Consider the following 25200-nt stretch of genomic DNA (forward strand, 5'->3'; position numbering starts at 1 on the left):
AAGCTCACATACATGAAAGTAAACAGAGATCTGCTTGCCAGAATAAACCCCCGCACCACGCCAACAGCTTCAGACCGGGACCAGCCGTAAACCGTCTGTGGACATCAGGTGGGTCAGGAACAGAATTGCACAGCGTCGTCAATCAGGCCACGCCCAACCGGTTTCGTCATAGGTAGACTTCGTCAGGGGGTGTCACACCCCCTGACGAAGTCTACCTATGACGAAACGGTTGGGCGTGGCCTGATTGACGACGCTGTGCAATTCTGTTCCTGACCCACCTGATGTCCACAGACGGTTTACGGCTGGTCCCGGTCTGAAGCTGTTGGCGTGGTGCGGGGGTTTATTCTGGCAAGCAGATCTCTGTTAACTTTCATGTATGTGAGCTTTATTACACTTTCAAGTAAAGTATTGAATTTTATGCTCATGGTGCGCTCCCTCTCCATTTCTTTTCATATGTTTGTGAGATATTGAACCGTGGTCTGGTTCCCTGGAGAAAGCTGCAAATACTACTAAGAAAGAAAAGGACGCACTCTTAATTACTTTTGGCTGTGCGCGGTTTGGACTCCCTTATATATATATATATATATTTTCACACACACACACACACACTGGGGGTCGGCCTAGCACTCTCCCAAAGTTGCAGCAGCCCCGGTGCCTTCCGGGCAAACAACATTGTCACCCTCACCTTGAAAAAGGGGCGTTTGTGCCCCGAAACGTCGGTACACATGCATTTTAAATAAATGCCACATCTTTTAACTATTTACCAAGACCTCTGAGTGCCGCAGTTTGTTTGAACATTATATATATATATATATATATATAGTCGAGTTGTGTGTCTCTGAAACACTGCCATCTGTTGGCAACGAGTGAATCTACATCTCTTGCTCTCACACATGCACAAACACAGAGGCAATCACAAGGTAGCAGACTAGCTTTCAAAGCATTTGCTTCGAGCAGACTTACTAGTCTACATATCACTCAGTCACTGGTAGTCATTTATACAGGAGCCTTATGAATAATGACATTACTGCAGTAATGCTGCAAAACGACCCGTATAAGTAAAAGGTGCTGATACATATTTAAAGTGATTCACAAAATGTACCTGTAATGATTACTAATTGCACAATCACTACTAGACTCCACCTATGTGTCATTTCTGTGATTCTATAACCCCAAGCTGATGTAGCCACCGTCTCTGCAATTCATGCTAAGCCCACACGCTCAGCCTACAACATTTTATGAATGCTATTCAAATAAACAGAGGAGCATAAGTGAATCATCAAAGCACTTCAACTGGCATTAATATGGCAAAACATCTCTCAGCAGAAGCCTAGAGCTTGAATCTATTTCTGCAGTGTTATAAACCGGGCTAGAACTGCTCTGTAAGACACACTTTGTGTAGCATTCATATATTTTTTTTTTTTTTTGCCATCATTAATAGCTCCCATGCCAGAGTTCAGCAGCACAGTGTACAAAAGTGACCTCCTGTACACAAATGTGCAAACCTTCATACAGCGGTGTCTTGTATTAACAATTAAATATAGTGCAGTCAGTATGCAAAATCACAACTCAGTCTCATATTGATACATACCTGCAGCACATCACATTTACGGCACATTGAAAATACCTCCCCAGTCTGACTTCATGGATAATATATGAAACATTATTTCTCCTCCGGAAAGATAGATTGCTTAGTCCCTTTATCATTGTTGTTTCCTTTTCAATGCTGCATATTTAAGAGCCAGCCTAAAGGGAGTGTGGTGTGTTTCAACAACTGGGGACGAAGACAGGCCATAGAGTAGGAGAAAGGGGTGGTGGTTTTTCTTAAGGCTGGTGTTATTATGGCAATAAAATACGTGCAAGATAGCTTTGTTTTAAAGGTTTAAAGTTCAACTTCCATCCGCTGCCAATACATATTTCATATTCACTATTCAGTAAATACTTGCCTACCTGACCCTCCATGCGGGAGAAAATGCTCTGTTCCTGGGCTTCCCTGGTAATGTATGATTGCCATCACCTGTGGTGAGACACCTTTACCTAGCTCCCCCCATTTTCTCCTGCATGAAGAGGGTCAGGTAGGCAAGTATGCCAGGAACAGAGTATTTTCTCCCTCATGGAGAGGGTCAGGTAGGCAAGTATGATTCAGTTGTGCTTAAACAGAAAGTCAGAGCAACCTGAGACACAATGCTAGCTGTTTCTCTGACGATTTTACACATTAGCAAGAGATTTATGGTTGCTGGCAGGTCACTGGTTCTCAAACACAGGTGAATTAGGCACACAATCTTCATTCAAACACAGTGATCTCTGCCTCATTTCCAGACACATGCACAATTTACAGATTTATCTTTGGCACTCCGTATCCCTGAAGACTCCTAATTTTAATACTATAAACTTTTCTTTTTTTACATCATTTCTCACTTTACATCAGGAACAGCGCTGACCTGTTTCTGCTACTTGCTACTAACTAGATACACACAGATTTATCTGTCCAATCTGTCTGGTGGGAACAAATATCTGGTAATGTATGGACACAAATGACCGTCAACTAGAGGCTCCCAAACATTGGAAAATGGACAACAACAAATGTTTGGAAACATTTGTTAAATCAAATGTAATTCACCATTTCATCTGAACGCCCATAGTCCATTTTGGAGAGTTTGGGAGCAAATGTTTGATTTTCATATGCTCCCATACAGTACCAGATTTTTGTTTTCACCAGTCAGATTACAAGATAATCTTAGTGCAGTGGTTTTCATACTCGGTCCTCAGGACCACACATGGTTCACGTTTCCAGGTCACCAGACAGGTGCACTCATTACTCGCTGACACAATTTTAAAAGATCCACAGGTGGAGCTAATTATATCACTTGATTCTGTGAGTAGACTTGCAAAACATGCACTGTGATGGGTCCTGAGGACCGACTTTGAGAACTGTGTTATAGTGCGCAAACAGTCACTCCATACTTGCTGCAAGAACCTGTGCTGAATCCATTCATCAATGCCAGCAAACAACTCACAGATGAATGCGTTCAGGCCACATTTGTGCAATAACAATGTAAGGAGGAAAATAGAAAGTGGCAAAGAACTGGGGAACTAGCGACCAACTGTAAGTGTCACATGCTCGTTTGCTTATGGCTGTATGTCACTCTGGATTGCGAAATCTTTCAGATATTATATGTAAATGCATACCTCCGAACATGGCCCTCTCCAGGAGGGACAAAATGGTATATTCCTGGACTTTCCTCTTAATTTATGATTGCCATCACCTGTGGTGACACACCTTTCTTATCAATTAACCTGTTTAAAACAGGTGCTGGTAATCATACATTACCAGGGAAGTCCAGAAACAGAGTATTGTGTCCCTCCTGGAGAAGGTCATGTTGGGAGGTATGTAAATGTGCATACTGTACATAGGATTTACACATTTTAAAATAAAAAAAATAAAGCAGTGTTCACAGTATATTCGTTAGGAATTGCATTCTGGTTTCATAGCTTTATTCAGACCCTAAACCGCAGGTGCTGTGATTGCTTTGTTTTCTCCAATACTGTCCTCTTTTTGGTGTCACATTTTTATGAATTTCAATTTAATTTTCTTTTACTTGGGAGAGAATAATATTTTTCATACTGACATAAAACCACAAGAGGGGAGTGGCGTGCGCTGAGTCAAATCACAGTCGTCACCTCTTTTGGATATGGGGGCTGCCATACATTACTGACTGTATGAAGTATGCTGAACATGAACTGACGTGTTTGTACAAGCACATACAGTAGATCAGTCTGATGAGAGTTGCATTTTCATTCTCTGGAACATCCATATGCACGTGCCCTTCGGTGAAGGAATTCATGTTTCTATTCCCTTACATAATATGGATATGGTCAACATGTGAAAAATTCAACAATTGTAAATGTCATCACAAGGATCCCAAATTGCTTCCCTCACCATGCTTCAGCCTAGGTGCCGCTGCGCCGGGTACATTTTACCATTACCAGTAGGAGTCCATGTAGATCAGTGGTTCCCAACCCTGGACTAGGGTGACCAACTCATCCCTTTAATCCGGGACACATATTAATTACACAGGTTCTGTGGCAGTTTAAAACCAGGTGAAATGGAGTTTTGAGGTGTGGCAGTTTAAAACCAGGTGAAAGCCAGCCACAGAACCTGTGTAATTAATACGTGTTCCAGATAAAGGGATGAGTTGGTCACCCTACCCTGGTCCTCAAGTACCACCACAACAGTGCATGTTTTCCGGGTCTCCACACAGAATCACAAGTGACATAATTAGCTCCACCTGTGGGTCTTTTAAAATGTGTCTGAATAATGAGTGCACCTGGGTGACCTGGAAAACGTGCACTATTGGGGGTACTTTAGGGCCAGGGTTGGGAACCAGTGATGTAGATGGTAAATTATAATAAAGTAACTTTTTTTAAAAACTCATGTCGACATTGTAATGTGTAATCCATTGCCATGTCAACATTTAGTCTGTCGACCTATGGACTGGATGCATCACCTAAAGCAGCCCATACACGCTGCTTTATGGGCGTGCTTTCCGTGCTGTACTAGCACGGATCAAATCGCATTGCATTGCATGTGCACACGTTGTGCATGCAATGCCATGCGATTTGATGAGAACTAGGTACAAAACGTATGTGCAAGCATATACTTTTTGTACTGTGCGATGAGGTGCGCGGGAGCGCGCACCTCAAAGCACACTCGGGTCAGCACTCATAGCAGCGTGTATGGGCTGCTTAAGTGTTTGTTTTAATGTCAAACAAAAACCTGTGTCAACTTTTTTCTGTGTCGACTATTTTGATGATCTTTTGTCAATGTTGAACTAGACATATAAACCTTTTTCATGTGTTGCACTATTTCCTGTCGACCAACAGTGGTTGACCTAGACATCCGTCGATCAAAAAATCCACACCCTATTTTGTAATTCTAATCATCTGCATTAAAAACACTTTGTTACTTAATCATACCCCTTTCAGACCTACGGCAAAATCCCGGGAATTTCACGTGCACGCACACAATCCCGGGACTAGCATATGTCTAAATGGTTCTACCCTGGGTTTTAGTAGTCTAAAATGCTGGGTCCTGCGCACCTGCAATGGACCCAGGATTTTAAAAAACCCGGGATTGAACCGGGTCCATAATCCCGGGTAGTATGTCCAAAAAGGGTATTAATGTGACTGGTCCTCGTGTTTCATGGGGTGTTCCTGAGTAGAGACAGCTGTTCTATACAGAGATTTACAACTCTTGTTATTGATTTTCTGATTCCCATTACCGGCTGGCTTCTACTTTCCATTAAGTGAGGGAACCAGAGGAAAGATCAAAAACCATGGCAATGCCGATTATTTGGAAAAGAACACTAAGTTTAGATCATATGTGGTGATGTGCTCTTCATGTTTTAAAGTATGTGGCACACTGTTAAACATTTCTAAACCTACACGGAAAAACATGTATGAAAACAGTTAAGCAGAACATGACAAGGCAAAAAAGTCCTTAATATAAACACTGTGTTGACCAACTGCAATAAATGTCCCTGAACAGTACTTTAACACTTGTAGCAAACCAGGGTCAATTGCCGGTGAAGGGGGTGAGATGCTGTGGGTATGGGTTGTTAGGTCGACAGTGTCTAGGTTGACACAAAATAATGAAATGGTCAACATAAAAACAGTTGACATGGAAGAAGGATAAACGTGGGAATTTTTTTCTTTACCTTTTTTGGTGTCTATGGTTACATAGGTACCACGCTCCCTCTATGTCCACTGGGATGGTAAAAAATCATTTAAAAATGTTGACATTCTGCTTGTGACAACCTTTTGACAGCATCCCATTGTTGTTTCAGCTGTGTTTAAACATTGGCAATGGCAGTCCGAATCACACCCTTCAACCGGTCGATGTGCTCCACCATTTGCTGAAATTTAGGTTTTTGAGCAGTGGGTATTGTGCAGATTTGGCCAGGTGAATCTGTTCACCATGAACTGAATCCTCCCTAATTTCCTTATTTAATGTTTATTCCAGGGTTGGAAAAAAAAAAAAAACGTTTAAAAACAGGGTTGCCTACCTGACCCTCTCCATGCGGGAGAAAATGCTCTGTTCCTGGACTTACCGGGTAATGTATGATTGCCATCACCTGTGGTGAAACACCTTTCTTATCAATTACCTAGCTCACCACAGGTGATGGCAATCCTACATTACAGGGAAGTCCAGGAACAGAGCATTTTCTCCCTCATGGAGAGGGTCAGGTAGGCAAGTATTGTAACGAGTGCACCTGTGAGGTGAGCTGGAAAACATGAACTGTTATAAGCTCTTGAGGACTGGAGTTGGCTACCCCTGGTATAGGACCAATATAAAACTGCATTTTTGTGTGTTCCAGCTCAAATTAAGGCTTAATCCATTATTGTAATATCTAAAAATATTTATAAAGTAATAATAGATGTTCACTTGTGAATTTATTTTCATTTGAATGTCATGTAATTTCTTTGAAACCCCTTTTCTGGGGCTCAAATTAGTGTTATCAAATACACATGGCTTCTGAGGTGGACGTTCTGTGGACATGTGAAAGTATTTAGACTTTGCGTGTCTGCAATCTCATTTTTATATTCCTGGAAAGCTCCTAAAAGACACTTCATAAAACAACAGTTTCCATGGGGTCACAAGCACATTTCATCACATTGCTAGCGGCCCAGAAACACAAGACAAGTGACATTTGATCACATGTTATTGTATTTGTTATTTAATTTCTTTCTTGCAACTACTCCCACGTGTTACAGAGACTAGTATGTTCTGCTATGATAATCCTGGACATGATTCCCAGACCCGCACACATAGTGATCTTCTCATCTGGTTCAATGACCGATAGATCACTGAGCAATATGGCAAAAGAACACGGATCCTTTAGTAAGCAGGCAGAGTGAACAAACCACACAATGTTATGCACTGCCAAAACCATTTCTAGGATGAACACCAATGCCAAATGCAGCAAAATGGGTTTCAATCACACAATTCTAAAAGAATAAGTTTTTAGGTTTAAAAAGGCGGTTGGCCCTTTTTCAAGCACCTAACACCACACCTGGACCTCTTAACATTTCTGCTTTTGGAAAACCAATTCCTGGTATTCAACCAGTGTTGTGCACATCCTCATATAGGCTATGGCGCGGGTTCTCCAGTCCTTCAGTGCATCTGGTTGATAGGTCTACAGCAGACATGTCCAACATTGGCCCTCCAGATGTTTTGAAACTACACATCCCAGCATGCTTTGCAATAGTCTTAGCATTCTCTAATAGCAAAACTGTGGCAAAGCATGCTGGGATGTTTAGTTTCACAACATCTGGAGGGCCAACGTTGGACATGCCTGGTCTACAGTGTCTTCATAGACCAGGGGTCCTTAAACTATTTTGCTCTGGGACCCCATCAATGAAAATAATTACGGGGCCCCAGCAAGTTACTGCAGAATGATCATCACATCACATGTGTAGTCAGCAGACAGCAATGCATGGGAGCATTGTGGATGCACAACATGATGGGATGAGTCTGAAGTAACCGACAATTCAACTTTTTTTTTTTTTTCAGACTCCTTGAATCACTGACTGATACAGCTTTCACGTTGCCTAAACATTTAAGACCTGGTATTTACTTTCACACCGCACATAAATACCGGGTCTTAAGCAGGTTTGCAGTGTGAAAGCAGGACAGACAGTAGCTGTAAGACAGGGCAGTGCATATGTAATCAGCAGCTCCATGTTCATTGCTGCCTGAGTCCCATATACCAGTCCAGAGCCGCTCACACTGCATAAAAAAACGGCTCTGAACCGTGTATGACTTTTTACCCGTTTGCAAGTACCGGTTATTTATAACCGGTAAATGCAGACTAGCGCTTTCACACTGCAACTCTAACCAGTTTAAAAAGCTAAAAAATATACCAGTTAAGAGCTGCAGTGTGAAAGGGGTATTAGATTAGAAAACTCATCAGCCTGATGGTCAGCAACATGGAGTTATGGTTGGGACCCACAGTTTGAGAACCGCTGTGATAGACAGTCAATAAGTCTACCCCAAAAGGTGGATAGGCAATAGGTGGACAGGGTCAGAAGGTTGACATGAAAAAAGTAAACGCAAGACAAGGTCGACATGAGTTATTTAAATTTTCTATTTTCTTTTAAACTGGCTTGTCTATTGTCTTCCTATCTAGACCTTATCTATCTAATAATCCACATCCCCCTTAAGTACCACCAGTGGGTCAATTCTGGGTTACTTCATGTAGTGTTCCACCTGCTGGCACAGACAGAAATTCTCAAAAGATGACTTGTAGGGAAAACTTTAGGGTTTAGATTAAGTATCACAAAGCCATAGGTTCTCAGCTGGGTCCTCAAACAGTTGAGCCCCGTACACACGGGGGAGATATATTGCTCAGTTTCTCCTGTTCATCAGCGACCAGAGATGGTCGCTGATGAAAAAGAAACTGCCGGGGGAGCCCAGCAGTGGTAATCAGCTGGTCACAGGAGCATGTTCCTGCGACCAGCGATCACTACAGGGGTAAAAACGGGAGCGCGCACCCGGCGATATATCGCCGGTGCACACTCCCATCGTCGGCAATATGGTCGCTTAGCGACCATATTTCCCGCGATAGTGTACAAAATTGCCCCCGTGTGTACGAACCTTTGATGTTTTCCAGTCCTCCTCACAGAATAGCAGGTAAAATAATTAGCTCCAACTGTGGATCTTTCAAAAGGTGTCAGTGCGTATTGAATACACCTGTGCACCTGCTAGGTGAACCGACTGGGGTCCTAAAGGTGCATACACCCCTGCCAATATATCGGACGTTCGATTGAATGAGCGATATTAATCTATACACATTATCGGGCATTGTGTACAACGGCGTTGTTCACAGATATATCGCGGATCATGCTGTGATACGGCAATCTGCTGACCACTCGCATGGCTAAATAATAACTAAAATCACTGTCTACAATTGTAAAGCGCAACGGCATCTGCTGTGCTATATAAGAAACTGTAAATAAATAAAGTGATTCATATTCCTCGCGTTTGCATTTTTAGTGGATATTTTGCAAATCTCTCACAGCAGCATTGGCACTCAGAGGGTTAATAGTATACTATTATAGAGCTGTCCTGAAGCAAGCGTTTATCTTTGAACTGAGAGAGCAGATGTTTGTGTAGCCACAGCCCTGTCTCTCTGTAAATAAGTAGCCACACACTTAACTGCTGTGGATCATAAATGTGCATTCCACATATGTCAGCTGATACAGGTAAGATTTATATTGTGAGTGCCAGGGGATGTAAGCATTGATCATTGGCAGTAGTGAAAGACCACAGCTAGTGAAATGAAAGATATGTCTGATTGTGTCTGGTTCACAATTCACTTATTTCCTATCAAATATTCACATCCACTCATTCGATGGTTGCTCGAAATCAAATGATTTTTTTTTTATTCCATTCCTGTATAAAAGTAAGTCTACACTTTAATCCTTGACAGAGATGGCCAAATATGGGGCGGGTGCTGGCGTCATGTGACGTTAGCCTCCCATCCCAAGAAAGCAGTGTCACACCTGCATCCGCAGGGGTACACCAAGCTTTTTTTGGGCACACTCATAAAATGCACCCTGATTACGCACCCTATACTCCGCCTTTCCGCCCACCATCCCTGTGAAACTCTGTTCACTCCCGGAGTTTGCACATGTGTAAGCCCCAATCATCGGACGGGAGAGCGAATTTGGCATGCCGGGAGAAGTTCTGAATCGCCCCCCCATTGATATGACACATACACATATTCCGCAGCACTTTGCAGAACATATTAAGCAATACAAATGCATCTCTGTACGAGTGGAATTTAAAATCCATGTTCCTGAATTACATGTACACTCATGGATTATTGTCAAAGACAATTAAACCACCAGTACAGATGGAGTTCCTGCCAGCCAGCCTGAGGAATCACCAGATCTCCTGAGCTGGCCCAGGCTGGCGGACATGCGCTCCATCTGACATTAGCACGGTGGCAGGGAGTGGTTTCCCTGCCCGTCTCTGCTTCAGGGAGACAGGCGGGGATCGGGGGCAGCTGCTGAGGGCGGTGGAGGGCTCCGACGGAACGGGGCGTGCAAGCGACTCTTGCGCCACCGTCCGTCGGTGCCTGGTGAATGACGATTCTATCCAATGGGAGCTGCTCCATCTGTATGTTTTTAGAGTGTGGAAATACACTGAAATCCTTTGAGATATTGCACACATACAAAGGGAGCACATATAAACACTGTACAATTATTGACCTAGCTGGAAACTGGAGCCATAACATCATTGCTGACTGACAGCAATGCTAACCACTGGACTACCAAGCCGAATTGTATATTTTTGACGTTTTCATGAAAGATTAGTTTCCATTTGTTAAAAAGCAATGGAATCTGCTGGTGCTATATAAGTAAAGGTGCCCATAGCACATACTTTTTGTACTATATATCATCTCTTTGCAAAACCGAGATGCGATATTGTATATAATAATTGCAACGTGTATGGGCACCTTGACTGTGGTTGTTGTTGTTAATATTGAGTATATAAAGCAACATGAGGTTCCCACCTAATTTTAGTGTTTATTTCCGTTTTTACAAATAAAGTTTTAAAAATTTTTCCTGAATAAAAAACGCAAGGAAAAACGCAGAAAGCCATTCTTGAAAAAGTGCCCAAAGGCATGAAACGCGTTGAATAGGCTATCCGTTGATCCCCAAGTGTGCCCCCCCCCCCCCCCCCCCCAGGACGGAAAATTGGTCCCAGCACAGCTTTCACATCAGCTGCCGCAGAGAGGGAGTAGCACGGACGGACGGGAAAGGAGAAGAAGCGTGCGGCTATTCCATCAGGCACATCGCGTCTACCTCCATACCATCCTCACCGGCCCCGGCACGTCCCGGCATCCCAGCACCTGACGGAATAGAGGAGAAGTGCGGCACGACTAGCAAACAGTCACGCACGGAGCTCCCAGTACCAGCGACACCAGACTCCGGGTAGGGAAAGAATTAGCGCACACCACGGACATACTACAACAGTTCAAAGGAGCTGTAAACATTACAAATAACCCTCATTTTATTTTTTCAGGTGTTTTTCATCCTTTCTTTATTCTATACCTTTTTATCTATCTCTAATAGCGCTCATTCCCCCCGTTTTATATTTCACTATTTTAAAAAATTGAGCAGCTTTTTACTCCAGCGCAGTGAAACCCACATATGATGCATGACTTGACTCTTCAAATACTGCAGTACCAGCCCTTCTCTTTGAGACATGTTCTGTCACTGACAAGCCAACTTATTCGATTTAAAAGCAGATGGATTTTAGCTGACCGAGTCTTGGACAAAGTTATTAGTATGTGCAAATATAATGCAGAATATTTAAGGACCTTCATGCGACACGCCGGGAACAATGAACAATTAAAGGACAAGTAAAAAGCAACAGAGAATTGAGAGATGGGAGATAATTGTCACAGCACACAATGCAGAGCCCATAAACCACCTGTTCATGCAGAGAAATTAAAAATTAATCCTATACACCTTTCATGCGCTACCCATCTGAAAAACATCTCTAAAAGGCCCATACACACCAGGCGACTTTGAGCTGAAAGTCGCTCAAAACAGCAGGTTTAAGCGGCTTTCAGCTTAAAGCTGCCCAGTGTGTATGGCCCGGCGATGAGCGGCTTTCAGGACGGCTTTGCATAGCGCTCCGCCGGCGCTTGCGCATAATCGTTTATGCGAATGTGCAGGGCTTCTGTGCAAGAGCCCTCGCCGACCTGCACTGTCGGTGTGGTGCTTGCGTGGGGGCGGCGCTCCGACATGGGAGCACCCAGCATTTCATAAGCGTCCCCATGCAAAAGCTGGGCGTTTCCATATGAATGCGGCTGTGACACGGTGTGCCGAGGCGGGTGGCTGACGTCACTGTAAAAAAACTCTATTTAACACAAAAAACCTCAGTTTGTATAAAGATAAGTTAGAGACAGACCGTTTCTGGTCTGACTCGATGGATCTACGATGCCTAGGTCGACCGTTATGGTCCACCACACTTAGTTGAACCTGTCTAGTTCAACGCCTAAAGATAGTCTACCGCATCTGTATCGACATTAATGAACGTTAGAGGACAGGAGTGTGGTCGACGGTCACATGGTCGACATGGGGTTTTTCACGTTTTTTTGATACAGGTCGACTTGGTTCATACTTTACTTATAAAGTGGACATAGCGTTAGATTATAATAGTGTGCCGAGCATCGTGAGGTCATGCAAGGGGACAGTGTGCACTTATACAGTGTCCACGCCTACAATATGTCAACATAGCCACCAAAAAAATTGTGAAATCCATGTGACTGCCGATCTAACGCTTGCGTCTAACTTTCATTACTGTCAATTTTTAGGCATCAAACGAGACAGGTTTGTAAAGGGTGGTCTAACATAACATGGCCGTTTTAGACGTCTATCTGCTATACCATTACCAGACACTAACTTTCTCTAAGGTATCTGCATTTATCTAAAGATTTTTCCATAACCATATGACAGAAACTCAGTCAGATGTCACTGAAAAACAATAAGTCTTATTCAGGTCTGGTCACAAAGTGGCTATTGTATGCGCAACAGTTTCCTTCCTGCGAATGTGCCTGAGCCACAGTGCGCGCACACAGCGAGTGAATTGTGATTGCGATTGCACAGAGGAAGAAGTCTCCAAATGAGGGAATGGGGAGTGGTCTGACAAGTGCAGGCGTGTTGCTAGTGCCCACTGCATCCCAACAGAACAGCTCCGCCTACATGTCTGCAGTGGCACTCCAGACTCTCCCAGAGTCCCACATGACTCCAATTTGCCCTGATGGTACTGATGTTTCAATTATACGCTGTTGGATGTAAATGATGTGATAGCCGTGGGTGTCCCTATGCTCAGATTAGCTTCTGTCCATATTAGCATATAATGGAAATTGCATACAGCAAAAGATAGTAACAGCAGCAGCAAGAACAACAACCACACCTGAATAATAACCACCAACATCACTGAACAGACAAGTGTATGACAATGGCGTGGCGTGGGGCTTCTTGCTACATACAGTCTGACAGACATCAGCACGGATACACGGTGATTAGCATTTATGCATTAAATTGCTGAGGGAATGAGTTTAATTACAACCATGGCAACTGTGTGGAATTCTTATGTTCTAACAGTCCTCAAAGATAACCATATAGTTTAATTGCCCTAAAAAGTAATGATTCTTACCATGTGTCTCTGATGGGGAATATATGATATAAAGTCCACTGGGAAACAGATGTAAATGATTTAATGATCTCTGTAAAGTGTTACATAATGGAGCTTATGCAGATCTGATCGCAGTACAAATTTGTTCTCAAAATGGGCAAAACCATATGTACTGCCGGTGGGGCAGATGTAACATATATAGAGAGAATTAGATTTGTGTGAGTTATTTTGGTTCTGTGCAGGGTAAATACTGGCTGCATTATTTTTACACTGCAATTTTTAGATTTCATTTTCAACACACCCCAAATTGAACTCTCTCTGCACAGGTAACATCTGCCACGAGGGGATGCAGAATACATGTAAAGTAATCCACTGCACTCGCCACACTATACAAAATCAACTCCATGCGTAGTTGGATACTGGGGGTATGAAATCACCCATGGCTGACTATACAATTAAAAATTGGGTCTTTACAATGAAAAATTGCATTGCATTGCATCGCATCGCATGCCTTAAGTAGTGGTATGCAATAAAAAAATCGGGCACCCAGATAATACACAAGTACCGAATGTTTTTTTTAATCAGTACAGTGGGTGCAGTGTGCGGGGAACACACAGGCCCGAGACTCAGGTGGCCCACACGGCACCCATTTTTGTAATACTTACCCTGTCGTGTGGCAGAAGTCTAGTCGTGGTGGCAGAAGTGCTGAAGAAATCATGGGAAAAATGGTGTGGTAGCCATTTTACTGGCAATCTGCGCATGCACCGTGAAGCCTGAGCACCATAGTCCAGACTCCACAACACTGCGCTACTGCTTGCAGTGCTGCAAAAATTGCCAGAAACATTGTCCGCTGCGCCATTTTTTCCAGAGATTCATACATACGCAGTAGGGTCTGAACTCTCTAGTGCTCAGACCCTAATGTTCCCGACAGAGAGGAGGGGGCCCGGTTTGAGGATGCTGCACTAAGGGCCTCCTCCTCTCTTAAGATGCCCCTGAAACAGTACCTACCTCAATGGAGCCTATAGTCTGTAACACACACACACACTATGGTCCCAAATAAATGAATCTATCAGTATATTTGCGTCAGAAAACAACAGGAGCACCTAGAGGGAAGCCAAGCAAACATGGGACGAACATAGAAACACCATACGGATGGTGCTATGGCTAAAAATGAATCCATGTTAAAGCCCTGTGAGCCAGTCATATCAGATAGGAAATTGGATTTATTTCCACAGGAAATTTAAGAACCCACAAACCCTCCCTTATAAACAGAACTAGAGGGCCTTGGTTATCACCAGAGGGATCAGCACTGCACGATAAAATACACTGTGCAGGCAGGTCCACATTCAAGCATTCGATCATGGTTGTATAACCTTCGTTACATGCACATGAGCAGTATAACTGGGGAGTCCCTGAGAGCCTATAGACGTGTGTTTAGCAGCATTACAATGGGATCTACATGTGTATTGGCCTAGGGCGCCTGGATCCTTTCATCAGGCCCTGCTTCTACTGACATAGTAACTCGGAGGATTCTACTGGCTCTATTCAGGTTTGTGTTACCTGGGAGCTGACTTGTTCTCATTTCTGGTTAGCTAACAAAACATACTTTAAAAAAGCTTTCATTAATGGATGATTACAAAACATATATTGTTTGATTGTTTCCATAGAAGGTACACTTTATAACTATGTGTACATACAGTAGATGTAAAGCACACATTAGTCACAATATATTAAACTGAATCACGCAATTGCTTATTATCTGGAATCAGAGGACACTGCACCTGTACAAAACAATGACTTTAATGAATTATAGAATCTGCTCAGCCAAGGTTTCTGATGAAATCCACTATTACCAAAGTAAGTTAGTCATGTGTAAAGAATGCACAGGACAAACATAAGAATATAATACAGGAAGAAGACTGCCATCACAAGATACATGGGTGTAGGTGCCTGTGCAACAATGAAAGCATTAATACTTCCTTCTAGCACTGGCACCTAAGCAACAATTGTGCAACTGCACATAAACAAGCAATAGAGTTATGACAGGTGACACTGTTATGTTACATGCTGACATATAATCTGTTTCATGTAAAATTGCCAAGTGGTTTCTAGTGGTCTTTATATTTAACATTCATTGTTTTCAAAGATTAAATTGTGGCGCTGACAGGGCCACAATCACAATTTTCCATCAGATTATGATCGGGATAAAAGATCAAAATGGCAGTGTAGTCTGGGAATTGTACTAAAACTAGTTATACATATGTGGGCAAACCTTTCCATTTTTTCCCTTACATACAGCTAATCTACTATAACTCATATCTACAGCTAATCTGCTATAATTCATACAGTAACTACATCTGATAATCTAATAAATCATATCTATAGTGAATATATTTACATTTACACAGTAGAACAGCTAATCTATTATAACTCATATCTACATTTATCACTATAATTCACTGTATCTACAGCTAATCTGCTATAACTCATACTGTATCTACAGCTAATCTACTATAACTCATATTGTATCTACAGCTAATCTACTATAACTCATACTGTAGCTACAGTTAATCTGCTATAACTCATGTTGTATCTACAGCTAATCTGCTATAACGCATACTGTATCTACAGCTAATCTGCTATAACTCGTATTGCATCTACAGCTAATCTACTATAACGCATACTGTATCTACAGCTAATCTGCTATAACTCATACTGTATCTACAGCTAATCTACTATAATTCATACTGTATCTACATCTAATCTACTAGAACTCACTCTGGGCCAGATTCTCTAAACTTCAAAAGTGATAAAATGGAGAGTGATAAACAGCCAGCCAATCAGCTCCTACCTGCCATGTCACAGACTGTGTTAGAAAAATCTCAGGCAGGAGCTGATTGGCTGTCTGTTTATTACTCTCCATTTTGTCACTTTTGAAGTTTATTGAATCTGTCCCTATGTGTCTACAGCTAATCTACTATCATTCATACTGTATGTACAGATGGAGCCTTTTTCAGCTAACCTTCTCTGGATAGCCATGGTGAGCCAATCTCACCAAAGCCTATTGTTCTCAGCTGCAATACAATACATAGAACAATGCGGTAGGGGACTACCATAGGATTAAATTTGACAACTCTGGCTCATTTAATCCTATTAAAGGGCTAGATGAGGATGACTATCTGTATAGCTAATCTACTAGAACTCATTATGTGTCTACAGCTAACCTACTGTAACTCATAACTACAGCTAATCTGCTATAATTCACACAGTATCTATCTACAGCTAATATACTATAACTCATAAATTATCTATAATCAAATACAGATAAATAGCAGTAATCACAAATGTTAAAATACTTAGAAATTATCAAAACATATTACTAAAATAATGTTTTAAAAATAGAAATATTTTTACACAAAAATGTGAACAGAACTAGAGGTACAAATTTTCTAGGTAATTGGTTATTGGGCCTGACTCAGAGGTGATCACTATGTCGATGTTGTACACAGTGGAGCAATTATTTGTACTAGTTAAAAGCCCATCAAAATGATGGTTTAAGGAGTCATTCAGACCCATTCACTGGGCTGTAAATGTGAGGCCTGAGCGATTGTCGAATGGCAGCACATACACACCATGCGCGAGCTGTTCCTCTGAAGGCAGTCAGTGAAGGCTAGCCTTCACTTGGAGGGTGATTGACACCCTGTGGGTATTTTGCTTTCACTTCTTGCGAGCAGGGCCCTCCTACATTTTGACTGTCTGTAAATACCCTGTTTTGTTGTATCACTGTCCCCTTTGTAAAGCGCAACGGAATATGCTGCGCTATATAAGAAACTGTTAATAAATAAGGAGTAATTTGGTCCATCAAGTGGCCTCTAGTGGTCACTGGAGGTACTTCACATGAGAGGTAAGGCGTATTTAGCCTTTTATACATATATATTTCATATACATGCAAAGGTGCGTACACACTGGGTAATATTTTGAACAATATCGCTCGTTTTGACCCTTATGAGCAGTATTGTCCAAAATAACGGCCAGTGTGTATGCAACGATCACGATGGGTCGCTAAGGAGGGTTTTTGCATGCAGCTCACTTTTGGCTATGTCATTCACAAAAAGGTGCCTATTACTAGACAATACCGAAATCATTCGCATAGCATATTGTTCTGTGTGTATGCACAATATCGGTATTCCAGGTCACTGGGAAGATCAAGGGAATTTATACAGTATATATTTCACTGAACACATTGTCTACATTAAGTTTATCTTTCCTGCTATCTTAGCCGCCTGAGTGATTCCACATTAAAAGATACCATTACAGGAACGTGGGGCAGAGTCTTTAAGTAAGTTTCTGTCACATGAGGGTTTAGGAATCACCAGTAAAGTGGATAAAGAAAATTGTTTGTGCGCGTAGGTGAACTTATAAGTAAGTGCGGCTCCTGAAGGGTGCAGCTCTTTAAGAATCACCTACAATCAATCTAAAAGCGCTGGGATTATCCAAAAAATTCTTGTATACATTGTCTATAGTGTATGGGCCTTAAATCACACTGAGCATGTGCTGCAATGGTTTTGAGATGGTGAGGGTTTATTTGCAAATCTAGTGACCAGCAAGGAGGGAGCGGCTACTGAAAGGCAGATGTGTCACAACAGTTTCAGGGATTAAAATGGCTGTGGCCTCTTAAGGCTCCCATTCACTATTACAATTTTCACACGACTTTGACCCATTGGGCCAATAAATCGTTTGAAGAGTGTCATACCGTATGTAATTTACCTCCAAATCTGATCCGATGCACTCGGAACAAAAGATTATCATTGCTGCCACTGGAGCAGTGAATAGGATCACATATGATAAACCATATGCAAAGTGATTGCATGGCTGGCTGCATGCGATACCTTGTGCTATAGTATGGAGGTCTAAACTCCCGGCTGCATTGCTGTGTGACCATAGGGTTTATCAGAAGGCCAATAATGGGCCCATATGCATCCAATGGTTGTGTCTTCGTACACATGAAGCAGATCTAAGACACCTATAGTGGGCATCTACATAGAAATCCCAGCAGCTGCAACTGTTGTTGTACTGTCCATATAGGCATTGCAGAAATGAGGGAAAAGTTCAGACTACAGTACCTGGCAGTCACGGAGATCTGCAACAGACTGGAGATCCATTTTACAGATATCATTTTTGTAAGTCTATCTCTTGGTGTGATCTGGTAATAGTCATGGTCTGCAGCCAAAACAAACTAATAGAAACATTGTGCAACTTCTTATGTTCAGTGGCTGTGGCATTATATTGTTACTTGACAATGTGGAATGTACTGCATTTTGCAAACGCTTCATATTTCTAAACATTTATCTTTAGGTATGTTAAATATACCAAACTTCACAATGGAATCTTATACTGGTTTCACATTGCAAACCAGCTTTCAACCCGTTTTTGTAAACGTGTCTTAAAACGGGTCAAAAGCCAGTAAACCCCTTTCATATTGCATGTTGTATGTTGTAAACGGTATATTGCAGTTTCAATACCGTTTTTGTACCTTTCAGATTTAACCCGTTTCACCCATAGAAAGCCATACAATGCCATTTTAATTGTTTATTTCCTGCTTGTGGGCGGGGATCATGCAGGGAGATAACCTATCACCCTTGTGTGGTTATCATTTGTAGCAAATACCGTTTCTGAGCTATTCAGAATGCAGGGAAAACGGCTCAGAAACGTGTGGGATCCTGCTTTTAACACGTTTCAAATTACCGGTATTCTGTAACCAGTAAATTGACAATGGAGCTTTCACACTGCAGCTGTACCCGTTTTAAAATGGTAAAAAAACAGCAATATACCGTGTTAAAGCTGCAATGTGAAAGGGGTATAACTAGGGAGTGAAATATTGCTTTACATATTGCTACATTTAAATGCCCACCGTTATGACTTTATTTGAATTTGATTATCTTCTAATCATATATCTAATGACAGATTTATTTACTACTTCCATCTTCTGCAGATTGGAATACATCATTTCGGTGGGCTGGTACCGTGAGATATTCAGAAAGTGAGAGATTTGGTAAGAAATCTCCATTTATTTTTATTTTTTAAAGCGGCAATCCTTTACACTGCAAATTCAAACTGATTTTGCAGTGTAAATCAGTGGTTCTCAACCTCGGCCCTCAGGGACCCCCAACGTTGCACGTTTTCCAGGTCACCTCACAGATACACAGGTGCACTAATTACTCACTGGCACATTTTAAAAGATCACAAGTGGAGCTATTTATTTCACCTGTGATTCTGTGTGGAGACCTGGAAAACGTGCACAGTTGGGGGTCCCTGAGGACCGAGGTTGAGAACCACTGGTGTAAAGGATTGCCGCTTTTAAAAAAACTGGAGATTTCTTACCAAATCCCTCACTTTTTGAATCTCTCATCCTATTACATTTCACCCAGAGTTTCAGACGGACAAAGCTAGCTAAAAATTAGACTGAGGATATAGGTCTTTATTAGGACTTTACCTGTAATGCAGAGGTTGCAGTCAAGTTTTAATATACAACTTTACTAACTACACTGTCATGGAAAAGAAAACGTCTTTCTTCGGCAGAATTGAAGATGGTTTCTGTTGTATCCTTATGCTCTAGTTGTGTATGTTGGTGCACAGATTAGTTATGTGCACTGTGGGGGTTGCCTTGCGAATCCACCAAACCTCGCCCCCCCTTGCAGCGTGTGTTTGCATGCACTGGCTGCGAATGGATGTTTAACATAACAAAGTCTCAAACTTCATGCTTCTCACATGTTACTACATTTTACCCTATATATCCTGTTGCCAGGTTCAAGCTGGAGCCCCCAAAATTGTATACACTAACCCAGTGGTTCTCAAACTGTGTGCCGTGGCTCCCTGGGGTGCCTCGGGACACTTGCAGGGGTGCCACGGGTTGGTGGTCCAGGACCAATAAAAATTATTTGTGATCAATTATTTATGGACAAAACCAGTGCTGGTGGCTGCCAATCATAAAATATGTGTACAATCAGAAGCAAATCCTGCCCTTTAACACATAACTGAACCTAAGAAGCACATATAAACACATCTACTTAATTTAAAATATATTTTTCTGGGCCTAGGGGTGCAGTGGAAAAATTCTGATACTCTAGGGTGCCGTGATTCGAAAAAGATTGGGAACCCCTGCACTAACCCCTCATCCCACCCCCTACTATTTGCTCAGCTCCATCTCCCTGGTCTGTCTGATACAGACTCATGCCCCCCTCCCCCCCCCCCAACCCCCCTCTTTCCTGCTTTTCAGACCTCTGCACCAAACAGATAAGTATCTATAAATAACAACTACTATAGAACATTAATGCTATGTGATATATAGTAAGACAGAGCTCGCCTATTGAGTTATTGTAAGTATTGTGATATCTAGGGAGGCCTGTATGATGTTATTATTGGTGCTGTTAATGTAAAGGACTTGGTATGAGTGCAGCTACCAACCGTTCCAATATCACAGACATTTGTTACAGATACCTGTGCATGCCTCTGGGGCTTCTACTTCCTGACACTGGGCCTTATTCTAGTTCACTCTTTCTGACAAAATCCTTCTTAGCTGGACAAAACCATGTGCACTGCAGGTGGGGCAGATGTAACTTGTGCAGAGAGAATTAGATTTGGGTGGAGTTTTACTTCGAAGTGAGATCTATATTGCAGTGTAAAAATAAAGCAGCCAGTAGTTACCCTGCACAGAAACAAAATAACTCACCCAAATCTAATTCTCTCTGCACATTTTACATCTGCCCCCCTGCGGTGCACATGGTTTTGTCCATCTAAGAAGGATTTTGTCAGAAAGAGTGAACTAGAATAAGGCCCAATGTCCCTGGTGCGCAATCTATAGAAGGTAATGCTCTGAATTTCTTTATATTGTGCATGATGACACAGTCAGTCTGCAGTCAGCATGTCCAGAGTGATTATGCAGTGCCAGCGCTGGCATGCTGACACCAATTAAAATACTACTTTAAAACTTTTTAACAGGGCGGGCGCTGTAACTTTATACATGCTCATAAAGCGGAATGTTTAAAATTCTAATACTACACAATTTAATTACCGTAGTAGCACTTTTACCATTCTGGATTACCTACTGACTTGCAGACTTATTGGATGTATTGCTCTGTGTGACTTAAAAAGACAGTAATGCAGTGGTTCTCAACCTCAGTCCTCAAGGACCCCCAACTGTGCCCGTTTTCCAGGTCTCCTAGCAGGTGCACAGGTGCACTCATTACTCACTGACACATTATAAAAGATCACAGGTGGAGCTAATTATTTCACCTGTGATTCTGTGTGGAGACCTGGAAAATGTGCACTGTTGGGGGGGTCCTTGAGGACCGAGGTTGAGAACCACTGCAGTAATGGTAAAAACAATACCAACTTAAATGTGACTAGCACAGAGACCTGTATATACTAGACAGAGTTTTAGGTATCCATCTGTCCAGGTTATGATACTGTTACTCAAAGTTTACTGTATCAAGCAGTGAACACAGTGGAGAAGTTGCCCATAGCAGCCAATCAACACCTGCCTATTATTATAGAATGTGCTTGATAAATGTTACCTCAAAGCTGATTGCTCCAGGGGTCTGCTTCTCCACTCTTTACACTGCTTGATACCCCTCAGTCCTTTATGGTGACCTCATAACTAATATGGTATGTATACCATTATTAAGGGGTTTATTCAATGCCATTGGCGAGCTATACGGCGAGCAGTGCCGGTAGCTCGCCGTCCCATTATTCAATGCCCTCCCCTTGACTCACCTTTTCAACCTCGCTGGTTCTTTTCAGCGATGTTGAAACCGCTAATACGTCCATTAAACGGACGAGGGTCACCACAAAATGTAGCGGACTTGCTGCAATTGCAGCGAACCCCGCTGTTTAAGGGGATCCTTTGAAGGCGAGGATTCTGACAAAACATTGAATATGTTGAGGGGGGTTGGACGGCAAGGATGGCTTTTCCACTGGATGGATGATGAGTACAATTTTTTTTTCACAGGTACCCTTTTGTATTCTACATGGACAAGTGGGCCGAACCTACATGATCAAGTTGGGTGAGTATCTCGTAAATGGCCTTCTAAGTAAATTTCCCCCAAGGAGTCTGAAAAATCTGTTAACTTGCATGTTACTTCAGACTCCTCGCATCATGTTGTGCCTCCACAATGCTGCCATGCATGTGCCATGTGCTGACCATTCTGTGATAACTTGCTGGGGGTCCTGTAATAATTTGTATTGTCTGATGGGGTCCTAAAGCAAAATAGTTTAAAAACCCTAGGCCTCGAGAAATAGCAATTGCATGTGTATTCGCATACATAAAATCATTAGACCCATAGTGCCAGGGGGTACCCAGGCACTCTCCACTCGCGCATGTGTGGTCAGCAGACCAGCGCCCGGGTCCTGTAGAAGTACAGGGAACATATTAGCAATCACTTTTTTCCACATAACAGGGATGGACTCTTTACAGAGCCCATGGCTCTGCATGTGTTTCTCCATTACACCTGTTGATCTGTCATTTTTTATTGCCACAATACTGTAAATGGCAATAAGAAATTAGAATGAACAGGTCTAGGACTAGATAAATAACAATGATCCCACATCTCTTTACTTTGGCAGTAACATATTACCAGTTTGTTCCTGTATGTAAGAGTGAGCCGAAGCTATTAAACATATAACAATTATCCATCAAGCCTTTTTGTTTGCACAAATAAATACTTGAAGCTTAGACAATACAACCTCAGACCATTTTGGATACCTATTCTTCCTCCTTATCCAAGGTGACCTCTTATTGTTCCATGAAGTAGATAACTATCACATTTGTGTATGGATGTGATAATCGTTATGTATGTGTTGTTAAACCTGCAATTAAACATGTGCAGACAACAAGTATTTGTGTATTTAGCAACATCTAACCCCATGAGGTGCTGCAAGTGAACTGCATACAATCATTAATGTGAATACTCCTGGTGATACCTTGTGCTCTGTCTCTCTAATTATAACGTGAGGTTAGCAATGTGTAACGGTAAACAGGAAATGTACTGGCCATTGGAGGAAATATAACTAAATCTGGCCATACACTTGTGTGACTTCTCCCCCCGTGAGCCACCCAGGACCTACCCAGACGGTAGGATCGCATGCCGTATATCGTATGCCATCTATCACATATCTCTCCTGCAGCCAGTGTGAATCACAGGCTCCGATGCGATACACACGGGACCGTGCACTGCTGGGGCCAAATGTAATAGGGAGGGAGAATCAGAAAGTGAGAGATTTTGGGAGAGTTCTCACATTTTCTTTAAAGCAGCAATCAATTACATGGAAAAAACATGATTGTAAATGATTGGTGCTTTAAAAATATGGGAAAACTCTCCCAAAATATTACACATTCTGATTCTCACACTGTATTACATTGGGCACTTAGGGGTATATATATTCAGTCAGGCGGAGGCGAAATATATTTTACCAGTTTGCTGATTTACATTAGCTATTCACCTATTCAGGGTGCGTTAATAGCGGAAATCATCCTGGCAAAAGATCAAACAGGCATTCCGCCTGACAGCACCCTGCCCACCGCCATGATCGGGACCTGGCTAGCAGTGAATATTAATGAGCGGACCCCGCTCCCACGCTGCTGGGGAGCCGACAGCTGCATAAGTAATGAGTGGGGGACACACTCATTAATATTCACTGCGAGCCAGGTACCCGCTAATTAGTTATGTGGCTGTCGGCTCTGCTATCCCCAGAAGCGCTGGAGTGGGGACCCAGCTTGCAGTGAATATTAATGAGCAGGTCCCCCCTCCAGCGCTGCTGGGGATAGCTGCGGTGACAGCCGCATAAGTAATGAGCATCAATATTCACTGTGAGCCGGGTCCCTGCTCATGAGCTACCAGTGCCCCCGGAGGGCCCCCCCTGCGTAGTGTCATCGCCCCTGGGGGGCCCCCCCACGCAGTGTCTGCACCCTCAGTGGGCCACCCTCCCCCTGCAGTGTCAGTGCCGCTAATCCACTGGAGCCAGCCCCCCCATGCAGTGTTGTGAGGCTGTCAGTGTGGCAGCCTGGAAGGAGGAGAGAGTGCGTTCTTGGTGCAAAGCTGTGCCTCTTCTCCCCCTTGTGCATACGGCACAGTTACAATAATTAAAAAAATATATTTTATATATAATGGAATTGTGTATAACGTGCGCCAAGAGGTGTGCCACCACCAACCAAATCTGAATTTACTAGTGACAACATATCTGTCCAATTTTAGATACTACAAGTTTAATAAAAGATATGTAAAATAACAATGAAATATATACGATTAACAATAGTTGACATCAGAGCCCAACGAAACGCTTTCAAGAAATATGTTATTGTTATATTACAGATTTTTTTTATTACACTTGTAGTATCTCAAATTGAACAGATGTGTTGTCACTAGTAAATTCAAATTTGGATGGTGGTGGCACACCTCTTGGCGCACTTTATACACAATTCAATTGCATCTGTTTTTTCCTCCACTAGCAGGGGGAACATTTAGAGTTGAAGCCATTTTAACTACCAGTGCATTGAAAGGGTTTTGTTTTTCGTGTGTGTGTGTGTGTGTGTGTGTGTGTGTGTGTGTATATAGAGTTTTCTCCAATTGGAGATGTGGGGCACTCTCCAAGACAACTTAATTCAATTTGATGTTGTCAAAATCAATATACAAACGTCCAAAGATGCATAAAGGGTTTTAATCCATAATTGTTATATCCAAAACATGCCCCAACGTTTCGGTCCAAGTTACCTTTATCAAGGAGCTTTGTGTCTGGTACAAATGTAGCATAACAGTGCAAATGAGGCTCACAACCTCATCCTGGAATGGGACAGCCATGGTCCCTTGGAGAGAGCTCCTGCAGTACTGATCCTCGTTCAGGAGACATCCGGGACATGGCACAGAACAGAATGCAAGCTCTGCGGCAGGCTCCTTGATAAAGGTCCATACTCAAGGACCAAAATGTTGTGG

At 42.4% G+C, this 25200-nt stretch overlaps 1 protein-coding gene across 3 annotated transcripts in view; it reads right to left on the reverse strand.

Annotated features, from left to right (window-relative positions):
- The window catches only part of MGAT3 (beta-1,4-mannosyl-glycoprotein 4-beta-N-acetylglucosaminyltransferase), an 82316-nt gene that overhangs the window by 32791 nt on the left and 24325 nt on the right, over window positions 1-25200 (reverse strand). The window contains exon 1 of one of the 3 annotated variants that reach the window (XM_083156509.1): window positions 1951-1971. The exons of 1 other annotated variant lie outside the window; for it this stretch is intronic. Coding sequence is in view for 1 of the 2 variants with exons in the window: in XM_083156507.1 (XP_083012633.1) it covers window positions 1592-1602 (11 nt within the window). In the remaining variant the exon portion in view is untranslated. Of the gene's footprint in view, window positions 1-1591; window positions 1701-1950; window positions 1972-25200 lie in introns of those variants that run through there. One more of the 3 variants, XM_083156507.1, reaches the window with a different exon arrangement.

The sequence above is a fragment of the Crinia signifera genome, chromosome 8 (genome assembly GCF_055691185.1).
Source record: "Crinia signifera chromosome 8, ASM5569118v1, whole genome shotgun sequence".
Taxonomy (NCBI): domain Eukaryota; kingdom Metazoa; phylum Chordata; class Amphibia; order Anura; family Myobatrachidae; genus Crinia; species Crinia signifera.